The following is an 11632-nucleotide window of genomic DNA, read 5'->3' on the forward strand; positions in this document are numbered from 1 at the left end:
GCGACCACAGTGTGCATGTCCGAGTGACGCATTGCAGGTACCGAGCGACCAATCAGCGCCCAGCTCTTCACGTTCCTACAACACTCCCCCGGCCTGTGGTATACGTGCGCTCTGAGAAAATAGTCCGTCTCCTCAGGCGAATGACGTGACCCGACACCGATAACTACTTCATACTAAACGACTCGGTACTTCCGATACCGGGTGAGGTGGTTTTCACCCACCGTTCTTATTTCTATCGCCGGTACGAGCAGTGACAGCGCGGTGCCTGTGTGCGGAGAAGCCGCGCCATCACTTTCTTCGCTCGGGGGCGGAGTTACCGCGTTGGCGGAGGGATCCAGGGCGGAGGGAGGTGTTTATGAAGAGCGCTTGGCGGCGGTTGGAAATTAGTCCGAGTCGAGCCGACGAGGGGTGAGGTTGTGACTGCTGAGCTGCTGCTGGAGCTGCGCGCTAACTACTTCCATTGGAAATGGTGAGTAACGCCCAGCGGCTGCCCTGATGTCTGCCTGCGCCTGTCACTCGCTCCCTGTCAGCCCGGGCTCTGGCCGTCCTGCTGCCCCTGGAGGGCTGACTGCGCACTTGCATTAAACATCAATGCGGCTGGATGGCTCAGGCGCTGGTGGAGGGCTTATGTCATCTCTTAAAGGGATCCCTGGCTTGTGCCTTCTGCAGGGGGCAAGGCTTTATTCTAGTAATATGGAGCAGCAGAGCTGTCTGTCAATCACTAGCTGCTGCAGAACCTCTTGTTTGTTGCTTTTGGGTTAAATCTGCTGCTGCAGAACCTCTTAGGGGTAGACTCGGCACCATGTGGTGGTTCTAAAATGTGCTGCAGCACCTCTTGTATCTGTGATGGTCAGTAGTTCTGATGCTGCAGAACCTCTTAGTAGATCGTCTAGCTGCTGCAGAATCTATTAGTGGGATGTGCCTGCTGCAGAACAGCTTGTCAACCCGATCCCTTCGCTGTGACATGTCGTGCACATGGCTGTGCATCTGCGTGGCGTGCTGAGTACACCGTCAGATCACTGGCTGTTGCTGAGTTCATTCATTGATCGTGCATGGGGTGTTGCACCATATAATCTGGTTTCCAAGGTGAGCAGGGTTTGTTCAGGGCGGCAGAATAAAGCCAGGGCTGCCACATGTAGATCTCCTCCTCCCACGCCCTGCCACTGACTGACAGGCTCTTTGTATCCTGAAGAGGCTGTGGCGTTACATAATCTCCATAACCCATGTGAAACTGGGTCGTGCACTAATAGGCAGGACAGCGGGGTCGTGTGCGGCATGTGCAAGGCTGCTGCACCCCCGGGATACTTAAAGGGACAGATCGGTGGATTAGTTGAGTGCACATGTTGCATTATAGTGGCCTGTGTGTAAATGACCCCCCCCCCCCTAATAAACCAGTCTGTTCATGGATGCCATGGCCAAAGTTCAGCATAGGGGTGTCCTATATCCCTGAATAGGGAGTTGGTGGAGATTTGTCACCCAGTGGCAGGGCTAGTCATCTTCTCCTTAGAGCAGGGTGGGTCCAGCCGCATTGTGCTGCAGTTTCCGGAAGGAAGGGCTCCCGTCCTGCCCATTCTGACTTAATGGGGACTTCTAGATATCCCACTGGGCAGTTCACACGCAAACTTAAAATAGATTTTTCTGTAACTTTTTGGATTAAAGAATACAATTATGCATCACTGCATGCACTGAGTCATTTCAATGCTTACAAGACCCGCCTTGAGGTGTTGGCGTTCGGCACGATTCCTTGGTGTGGCGTAAAATAAAACATTAATGAGTCTTGTTCCCATCTGGCTCTCGCCGTTCCCCGTGTGTCTGTGGCTCTTCCTATCGTGCAGCAGTTGTGGCACGTTTGCTCCGGTTAGGCGTGGCACACCTATGAATGAACAGAATGCGGGAGTGTTCTCCTGTTATTCCCTTGTTTGACGTAACGCAGGCCTCCGACTGTTGCAGCTCATTGTGTGGCCGGAGTGTCGGGGTTGGGTCCTGTCTTTGCAGTGGCTTTGCTAGGGCTATGATGTCACTTAGTTGGTTCTAGATTTGGGCAGGAGGCTGTGCAGCAGCTGATGGGTCTCAAGATGGGTCTGCCTGGTGTAATGCACCCAGATGTGTCCTGGATTCAACCAGCGTGGTCATGACTGGCATACCATGGTGGTCAGTGAGTGTGCTTGGAGGAAGGGTTTTTATGGCTGGCCACTAGATTCGGTTGCCCATCGGTGTATGGGAGCCTCCGAACTGGCCCATTGGGTGGTTGTACAGTAACATGCTGATCCTTTCCCCGGTCAACCAACAGAGTTGCGTCTACTTGGCCAAGGGTGCATGTGTCTGTGGCACTGGGAGACGTCCCTGTTGATCTCTTGTCTATGCAGCTTATAATATCTTTTGCATCTTTCTCCCGGTCTGAATGAAACAGCAAGTAATGGTCGAAAATCTTAATCCTGAGGGACCTTCCTGCCACTAATGTGCACAGGGTGTAGCTGAATGTGACATGGTAACCATACTGGACATTGTTTACATTGCTACTCTTATGGCTTTCTACAACTTACCCCTACCTGTATAACCAGTCTTCACGCGCTGGACATTCATCTTCTGTTGGTTCTTCCTCCTTCGCTGCCATCGTCTGTCACTGACTTGTCTGTATACCTACGTTGTCTAAAATCTGATCCCTGAAATGTGGGAACGCCGATGTGAAATGCAATATTTCCAGCAATAAAGTTAAAAAACAAAATAAAATTTGCAAGCCACGTGTTCCCGGGTGTTCTTGCAGAGCTCAGGTTGCAGTGTTGGCTTGTACTCTGCCAGCTTGGCAGCAGGTGGCACTTGGGTATAGATTCATAAGCGCTAGTGTTGTCTATGGCAACAACTCGGGGGTGGGTTTAGGAGGTTAAGCAGTGATCTGATTGGTTGATGTCACCCTGAGATCTGTCTGGTATCTGAGGCCCAGGGTTTTGTGATGTTGTGCCAGGGCCCACCCATGAGCAATAACTTCTCAAGATAGTTGACTGGTATGTCTAGGGCCATCACAGGTCAGGGATATGAGGGTCTGCCCTCTGGTTGGGGGATGGTCCAACCACTTCAGTCTCTTGAGATCAGCACTTGGCTGTGTGATGGGCCCCGTTGAGATTGGGAGGAGGACCCCATTCTTGTGTGATCAGAGACCCCACATCTTGTCACCTGTCCTAGTGATCCATGATCAGTAACTTCTATCTCCATAAGACAACACAACTGGACTGTTGCTGGTCCCTGACAGTTCCTGTTACCAGTCCTTGCCAAAGTCACTGTCAGATGCCGTCCCTAGCAGTCTATGGCAGCCTGGATTCTGATGAAGTCAATGGGAGGCGCCTGTTCACTAACCAGTACAAACCTGCACCCGGGCTAGTGCTGTGGCTAGTACAGGCACATGGTGGCCCCACAAAGCTGATCAGTGTAGGGGCCTGTGTCCCTCCAGATCAGTATAGTTATGGCCCAAGTCCTGGCTAACACCCTTGTCCAAAGCAATGCCCGGCCCTGTTTGGACACCATGGGTTGGTGAACAGGCTATGCTGGTGTTTGCAGCAATGCTTCTAGTTATGGGGCAAAGGCCTTTTCCATGGGCAGCGAAGACAAGCCCTGACCCTAAATCCGCTGCATGAATATACTCTAATAATTCATTGGAGGGGCCTTTGGCTTTATTTGGGGCCTCTCTGGGTATCGTGCATAGAACTTATTGGTCGCTTTGCCCTTCTTCTCTGGTGGTCTGGGTCTTAAAGGTGAGATGGGAGAACCCATCTCATTGCCGGTTTTTGGTACATGGCTATAAGATGTGCCGGGTCAGGTCAGCTGCCCCAATGGACTCTTCTGGACTGCTTGAGCAAAAAGGCCTGTGGAAATTGGAAACCTTTGTCCCCTACTGTCTGCTCATAGTCGGTGACTTGGGCCATTGACCTGGGTTGGCCGCTTTACTATCAGCATATTAAGCTGATTGATGAACAGTTAATTATCTTTGGGTTCCTCTAGAGTCTTTAGGGTCCTGCGATTGGTTGACAATGTGAAGCCCAGCCTTGGTGGGTCACCTGTTCCAGTGGGTATCCATATTGTGCCCTCCTGTCCCATTTGGGGTGTAGGTTCCATCCTTTTGCAGCACTTGTAGTAAGGGGCTGTACATCTCTAGTGTCTAGTCCCATCCCCCCCCCCCATTAAAGGGCCCAGTATGTGATCTGCATGGAAGTCTGAGGAGAGATGTCATAGCATGCAATAAAGGGGTTGTGCTGGACTCTTTCTTCGTGTCCTCTGGATTGAGAACAAGTGTTTGGTCACCTGGGGGACAATGGGGCACTGGTGTGCTTGTATGACTGGCACTCCACATCTATGGGGCTGAGGGTGCCCCTGGAGATCAGTCCTGGTGGCCCTATTGCAATGAATAGAGCGCTAGTCACACATGCACACTGGTGCCCCATTCATTACACCTTCCATTCTCCTCCCCACTTAGACAGTGGCCATAGTGGCACCATGCCTTTAACTTGCAAACAGTCTGACGCTGCAGTTGATATGCCGACTTGTTCATAGTAACTTGACATTGATTTTCCCCCCCCCCCCCCCCCCCCCCCCCTGCTGTTTAGTAAGTGTGTAACTCACTGAAGTGTTATCTGGATGGTTATGAGCAGGAGTTGGCTTAGAATCAGCAATGTGGTCCCTTGTCCGGCCTACATAGGGTGATGTGGCTGAGCACGCTCTGTAGCATCCTCATTGACGTGCAATGGCTTCCCAATTGTTGTCAGTCTACCTTTAAGGGGTTTCCTTGCTCCTTAGTTTAGAAGGGTAACCTGGGGACTGGAGGTCTTATATAGAAAACTACAAAACTTCACCTATAGCTGGCCCTAGGCTTAGAGGCCCCAGTCACCTGGCCATGGTTGGCCAAAGGCTTGTGTATGGCCCAATTGACCAATCCCTTTACTGTGTGTGAATACCCATGTGTGCAGGCCTTGTTGTCTAGGTTGGCCCCACCACTGCTTATATTGCTAATGGCCGACCTCTTTCTAGCTAATACTTATGTTGGCTTACTTAGGTAAAGTTGGCCCAAGACTTGACAAGGTAAAAGTCCAACCTGTCATAATGTCTTTAGTGGCACCTGAGACGTCTGTAGACTGATCCTGGCATAGAGACTCCATGTGCCTTGGCTGAGGCTCGGCTGCATGTTTCCTATAACTTTTGCAATCTCTACAAGAAGTTTTCCAGCCGATGTGACCTACAGAACTGGCCGGACCTGCATATCGTGTAGTAGCCATTCATCTGGTCACTGCTCTTGTATATTGCACCAAGACTTTGGGTTGGTTTGGGGATCAGATTTGCTGCCGTATCTTCTGCACCATTGGAGAGGTCTAGTGGCCAACATGGATGTCTGAAGGGGTGAGCCATCCTGCCAGTCTAGTGCCTGTCCCGTCTGCATTAGGGCATCATGTAGGGTCCTTGGCTCAGGCGTGTAGGCCTAGTTTATATTGTAATCCGACTAGCTGGGTGCAAATGACTCCCTAAACCATTAGGACCACTTGAGATCTTCCATTCTCTAGATTTCTTTCCAACTTGGCTGCAGATGTGAAATGTCATCTTGGGCTCCTTCTGTGGCTCCTGCTGCAAAGAAGTGACGTTTTCTCTTAGCAGCGACATCTTTAAGTTGGCATAGGTCTGCAAACCCCGTCTGTCTGCAATGTCACACCTTAAGATGTCTTGATCACTCCAGGTGATCTCTAGCTGTGTAATTCCTGGTCCCCAGGGTATCTGGGGGAAGTTGTTCCTGGTGATTTGTTCAAGTCCAGGTCTGGTTGTGCTAAAGCAGCTGAATTACTTGTCATCTGTCTTATAAGATGTGATATCCCAGCCGTGAAGATTTCACTAGCCACTAGTCCTTCATATTGCATGTGGTGTTGTACCAGGCCAGATTTACATTGCCCTTGATACTTGGGAGAAATGGTAGAACCAGATTGCATGTGCATTGCTTCATCCTCAGCTCAGTCCCATTCAAGTGAATAAGCTGCAATACCAAGCACAGCCACTGAACGGCCACACAATGCTGTGCTTGGTAAGTAGTGAAGAGGCTGCAGCGCCATCCTCTGATTGTGGAGGATCTGGGTATTACATGCTGCCTTGCACGTGGACACAACTACCACAGTCAGGCGCTGCACTTGTTGGGGCACCAGAGATCCGTGATTGGCTGTGGTAGTCACATGTTAGTTCTACCGCCGGCAACAGCCAAGTATCTAATAGGAAAGCCTTCAAGTGTTATAACCAAGGTTGTAGCATGGCGCCTCATTGTGGCCGTGCAATCTAGTGGTCATGGCTTCCATATGACTTATTTCATGCTAGTTACTGTCTATGTGCACTGAAAATCCTTGACCAGTGGGGTATTGGCATATACGGGGTCACCGCTCTCCTGTCCGGGTGGGTTTTAGGCCTCTGGGATGTGACGGGGCTTGGCTGCAGAATAATAAGACTAATGTAATACCGCACTTGTTGACACTTGTTCTCTTGTTTTTTAGGCTGACCAACTGACAGAAGAGCAGATCGCAGGTAAATCTAACAAATGGACCCCTTGTATCCTCATCATATCATACACACTATAGTACATACGGTATGAGACCACCCCCCCCCAAGAGCCGAACCGTGGCTGGGATAGACCTGTGACCGGCTATAAGGGAAACTGAAGGCCCTACTGGGATTGCAGACAACAAACCCCGGCTGTATTACCTTGTACCTGTGCCCTTGTGTAGTCCATCCAGGACTGGCTACTGCAGCCTTCTTCCTACTTGCCCCATACAGACCTGTCCTCTGTATAGCGGCCGTGCTTGGGGGTTTCAGCTCAATTTGGGACTGCACTTGAGTATTGCCATAGGTTGATCAATGGACGTCACTGGCTGGAGTGGAGTTCAGCATCTTGGCCCTGCCCAACCCCCTACAACCTTACATGGGAGAGGGTGCGGGTTATACCCATAGGATCATGTGAAGGAAAGGTTCTGCCGATGGAGGGAATGTGGCTTGTTCTGGAAAGTTCACTTACCTTTTTCTTTTTCCATTCTTTAGAATTCAAAGAAGCCTTTTCACTATTTGACAAGGACGGCGATGGCACCATCACAACAAAGGAGTTGGGCACAGTGATGAGGTCGCTCGGGCAGAACCCCACAGAAGCAGAACTGCAGGACATGATCAATGAAGTAGATGCTGACGGTACGCCATCTTGTCTGACGGTCTGGTCTTGGAGCTGGTGACTGGCAAGAGCTTATTCCTAATAGCGTGTCCTTTCCCAACAGGTAACGGAACAATCGACTTCCCTGAATTCTTGACCATGATGGCTAGAAAAATGAAGGACACAGATAGTGAAGAGGAAATCAGAGAAGCATTCCGCGTGTTTGACAAGGTATCGAAAAATCGCTTGCACGCAGTCTATATGTAAAGTGTAGCAGTGTGTACTGTAGCTGCAGGCCTCAATGGGTTAAATGTCAGCTCTGTCCATCTTTCAAGGTGTTGTTCACATAGATTAGAAGTTGCAGATGAGACTCGCTCTGACCATGATGGCTGACATATTGCCCTGACTGGAGCAAGGTATACAAATTAGACTGACAACCCATTCTCTACGGGCAGCAAGACTCCATTGTCGTAGCTGGAGGGGTCCCTATGGTCCGAATTGTGGGTAGGATATGTTACGGAGATTGCAGAACCCTATTAAAGGGATGGCTAGTTGAGGAAACTGGTTATTGAGGTTAGTAGTTAAAGGGAGTTATCACACTGTTCACTTAGCCTGTGGGTATAAGTGTTTGGTCAGGTGTGGGGGGTTGTGACAGTATGTCTAGTACTACATCCTTGGTATATTGTATGGCCTGGACAGGTGACTTGTCCGGTGGCAGTGGTCAATGTTGTATGGGTTCTCCTGATCTTACCCACCCTCTGGTTGTGTGGTATGGACACAGATGGCGATCAGATTGGGCTTCTGACCCCCCTCCTCCCTCCTCCCTATCTCTGACCTGTTCTCCCCCACTAATGCACAGATTGGTGTAGGAAGCAGACAGTGCTGTTCTCTGTAGTGGTGGGAGTTAGCCGCTGCAGCTTGGGTTAGTCTTGCTGTACCTATTGTGGCCACTACATTAAGCAGCAGTGTTTGCTGATCAGCGAGGGTACCGAACCCCCTCCCCATCACCCTGATATTGATGACCTATCTGTGGAAAACTCCTTTAAGCCATAGAGAATTAATGAGGCGTTAAATGAAGATCCCTCTCGGATTCTGCAATGTTTACTTGCAGACTGTTAAGCTTTCACTTCTGCCTCTTGGTTTGCAGGTTTGGCTGTCAGGATCCTTGTCAGACAATGACTTTGTGCTGCAATGGTTGGCTTATAGCTGGTAGGAAGCGCCCGGGGCTGAAGGCTCCTATTTGCATATTGTTTATTCTGCTGGGCTGGATTGACACATCATGCAGTGTCCAGTTTGCATACGGCACAATCTGAATGTAGACAGGTGCAGGCACCGAACAGTAAAATCAGGAGGGGGAAATGTGTAACTCCTGCAGCTCGCTGCTGTGCGGCCCTGGCCTTCAGGCTCAGCTCAAATTCACTTGCAAATCATCCTTATTCTAGGGATTATAAAACATGGCTTCCTTCCAGAATTGCTCCATATGTAACCTATAGACAGCCCTGCTGCGCTGTCCTAGAGCGGAGTTACAATCCTTCTACCTGTGGACAGGTGTGCTGTGGTTTCTGTAAGGAGGCAGGTATGTTTATCTAATCCCGTCCCTTTAACCAGACGGGTAATTTGTATTGTCAGAGCTGTTTACTACTGTGGTCTATTATGTCGTATAGTTTACAGCCGACGCTTCTGTAGGAGCAAAACCTCAGTCGTTCCTCGCCTAAGTACACACCATCTTAATAAACAGGTTAATCTGCCATCGTGTGTACACTGGGGGAGGAGAGGAAGCCTTCCCAAACCTCCTCCTAGGATAGTAATGAGCCAATATGATGTATACTACTGCGATCCTTGGCTGCGAAGCTCACCTCTCATACTGCATCTCTCCTGCAGGACGGCAATGGCTACATTAGCGCCGCTGAACTCCGTCATGTGATGACAAATCTGGGCGAGAAGTTAACGGACGAAGAGGTCGACGAAATGATCAGGGAAGCAGATATCGATGGGGACGGTCAAGTAAATTATGAAGGTGGGTTCTATTTTTGTGAGTTGGACGTTTACTGTGAAGGGCAGCAGAGGCTCCGTCGGCTTTCCCCATGTACCTGCATGCTCGGCGCTCTAGAGTCAGAGCTGGTTTAGATTAGGAGGAATCAATGTAATGGAGGGCATAGTACAAGGTGGTGTTCTATTCATGGGGGTATCGTTTGCAGTTTCCCTTCTGGATATACTAAAGTAGGTCCCGGTCTGAAATCCTCACTGACTGCTTAAGTGGATGTATACAGAAGGGAAAGCTGTCCTTGGTGTGAATGCAGAAGGGTCTGTAGCTTCCATATAGAAGCACTCCCATATTTGATGTATACATCTTATACCTGTCCTCTGTATATAAGGCACTGATGACTTCTACATTGCCAATTCCTTTCTGCATTTGGAGAAACTAAACGAAATTAGCCACAAGGGGCCAGTCGGCGACTTGATGGTCATCTCATCTTCTAGCAGCCCCATCTTCTAGTCCCACACTGTAGACTTATCACAGACTTCTGCAACTGTCGCATTCACGGACACTGTCCAGATGAATGACACTGACGCCTGGTTGTAGTTATCTGCCACTTGTGAATACCTCTAAGAGTCCACACGGCTTCAGTAGATGTCTGGCTGAGTGCCGTCCCCATTCTACACACATATGGGCTCTCAAAATGTGGCAAGTTGTCATCAAATTAGGCCTCTTCCTCTCCTCTGAGCAAGACAGATGTCAGCTAAAGTTCTATCTGTATATAGAATGGCAGACTCTGCCTGGCCCCTTACTCTATACTCAGCGCTACGATCTGGGTTTTCCGGGGGGGGGGGGGGGGGGGGGGGGGCGCACTGAAGTCCTGTCCTTTAGGGTAGGTCAGTGGGGGTCAAAGACCCTGAACTCGCACCAATCAAGACTCAAGTCCTGCATCCCCTTCCCTGTGCCAATTGCCATGTCGTCTGATGCAGTGACTTATCTCTGTACTCATTCACACGACCGCTGAGACTTGCCCGTGTATTTAGCAGCTTCAAGGGGCGAATCGGGTTCTCAAAAATAGTCCAAGCCATAAAGAAACAGTTTTATTTTGGTGACGGTCAGATTGGTGCCAATTCAATTACGTTGGTGACTGAGGCTAAGCTGCAGTACTAGGCACAGCCACTACACTATGCATGGCACTATACTTGGCATTCAGTAAAGAGGCCACAAGGCTAAGCACTCTGTCGGTGGTCCTAGGGGTAAGACTCCACCATATAGTGATAATCTCAGTCTGGTGGGGGGAGGGGGGGACCCTATTAATGTCTCCTGACTTATATCCTGCACAATGAAGCCATTACTTGTGATCTGACACTTTATCTTTTTTCTCTTCTCTTGCAGAGTTTGTACAAATGATGACAGCAAAGTGAAGACTGTACAGAATGTGTTAAATTTCTTGTACAAAGATGTTTATTTGCCTTTCTTTGTTTGTAACTTATCTGTAAAATGTTTCCCCTCCCCCCTTACTGTCAAGGAATGCATGTATAGTAATTTAGAATTCCATTCATGTTTCCCATATTCCTGTCACTGTCTTATTTTTTTTCTTTTTTCTTAAACTTTTTATTCTTTGGGTTTCCATGAAAAGTTGATCAAGTAACAAATGCTGCATGTGGCTTTACTCTGGATTTTTATCGAAGCCCCTCGTGCACATGGAAGACCTTGATGATGAATTTGGTCACACGGGAACATCTGGGCTCTTCAGTTTTAATTTTTTTGTAATTTCCTCCCCCCCCCCCCCCCCCTTTTCTCCTCCAAAAGTTGGATTTCTTCAAGTAACTTGTCTGCTTGTTGGAATGTGGAGTAAACAACTCTAAACTACAGATAGTTATACAATATTGAACTTATGTTGCACTAATGCAAAGCTGGTCTATCCAGATACATGTCTTGTTTCTTATTTTTTTTTTTTTTTTTGTTCTTTACACCCTTCCTGCCTCTCCTTCCGTATCGTTTGCTCCAGACCTGGAACATCTTCATGCTTACGATTTTTCTTTTCTTTGAATTACACTGATGTGAGGGGTCTGCATAGCATTACCCAGCAGTGAGTTGTAAGCTCCTTCACCAGTTTAAGGTTTACTTTGGTTTAGCCACTTTTCAGAAGAACCTGCTTACGGCACAATTTGCCTCAAATCCATTCCAAGTTGTATATTTGTTTTCCAATAAAAACAAAAAAGTCGATGGCGGTGGTCAGTCTTTATTGCGTGTCTGAAGGTGCGATGTGGGGAACGGGGTGCAATGGTCAAGGCCCTAATAAGCTAAATGTACACTTGTCTACACTGTGTCCTTGTAGGGTTACATGGAAGATTTCTCCCTATGCACCTTGTACTCACAGGTCAGTGGGGTGACCATTATATTTTCTTGTCCTATACACAGATCTATGAATTATGGGCATTCCTCATATTTGGGGGTCATCTCCTGCTGTTCTGAAGGCACCCCCTCTGCAAACATCT

The 11632-nt window shown here is 48.8% G+C and overlaps 1 protein-coding gene across 1 annotated transcript; it reads left to right on the forward strand.

The window, feature by feature from the left end:
* The first annotated feature begins 338 nt into the window (after nucleotides 1-338).
* CALM2 (calmodulin 2) lies at nucleotides 339-11358 on the forward strand. The gene is made up of 6 exons (XM_075267052.1): nucleotides 339-469; nucleotides 6510-6540; nucleotides 7051-7194; nucleotides 7278-7384; nucleotides 9035-9170; nucleotides 10527-11358. Exons 1-6 carry the CDS (start codon nucleotides 467-469, stop codon nucleotides 10553-10555), a joined length of 450 nt encoding a protein of 149 aa, XP_075123153.1. The 5' UTR covers nucleotides 339-466; the 3' UTR covers nucleotides 10556-11358.
* Nucleotides 11359-11632: the final 274 nt, after the last annotated feature.

Source organism: Leptodactylus fuscus, chromosome 3 (assembly GCF_031893055.1).
Source record: "Leptodactylus fuscus isolate aLepFus1 chromosome 3, aLepFus1.hap2, whole genome shotgun sequence".
Taxonomy (NCBI): domain Eukaryota; kingdom Metazoa; phylum Chordata; class Amphibia; order Anura; family Leptodactylidae; genus Leptodactylus; species Leptodactylus fuscus.

Bases quoted from the DNA above. Each gene is read 5' to 3' on its own strand.
- CALM2 (XM_075267052.1), top strand. The intron at 7,195-7,277 runs GTACGCCATCTT...CTTTCCCAACAG, and splicing joins CAATGAAGTAGATGCTGACG to GTAACGGAACAATCGACTTC. The intron at 9,171-10,526 runs GTGGGTTCTATT...CTTCTCTTGCAG, and splicing joins CGGTCAAGTAAATTATGAAG to AGTTTGTACAAATGATGACA.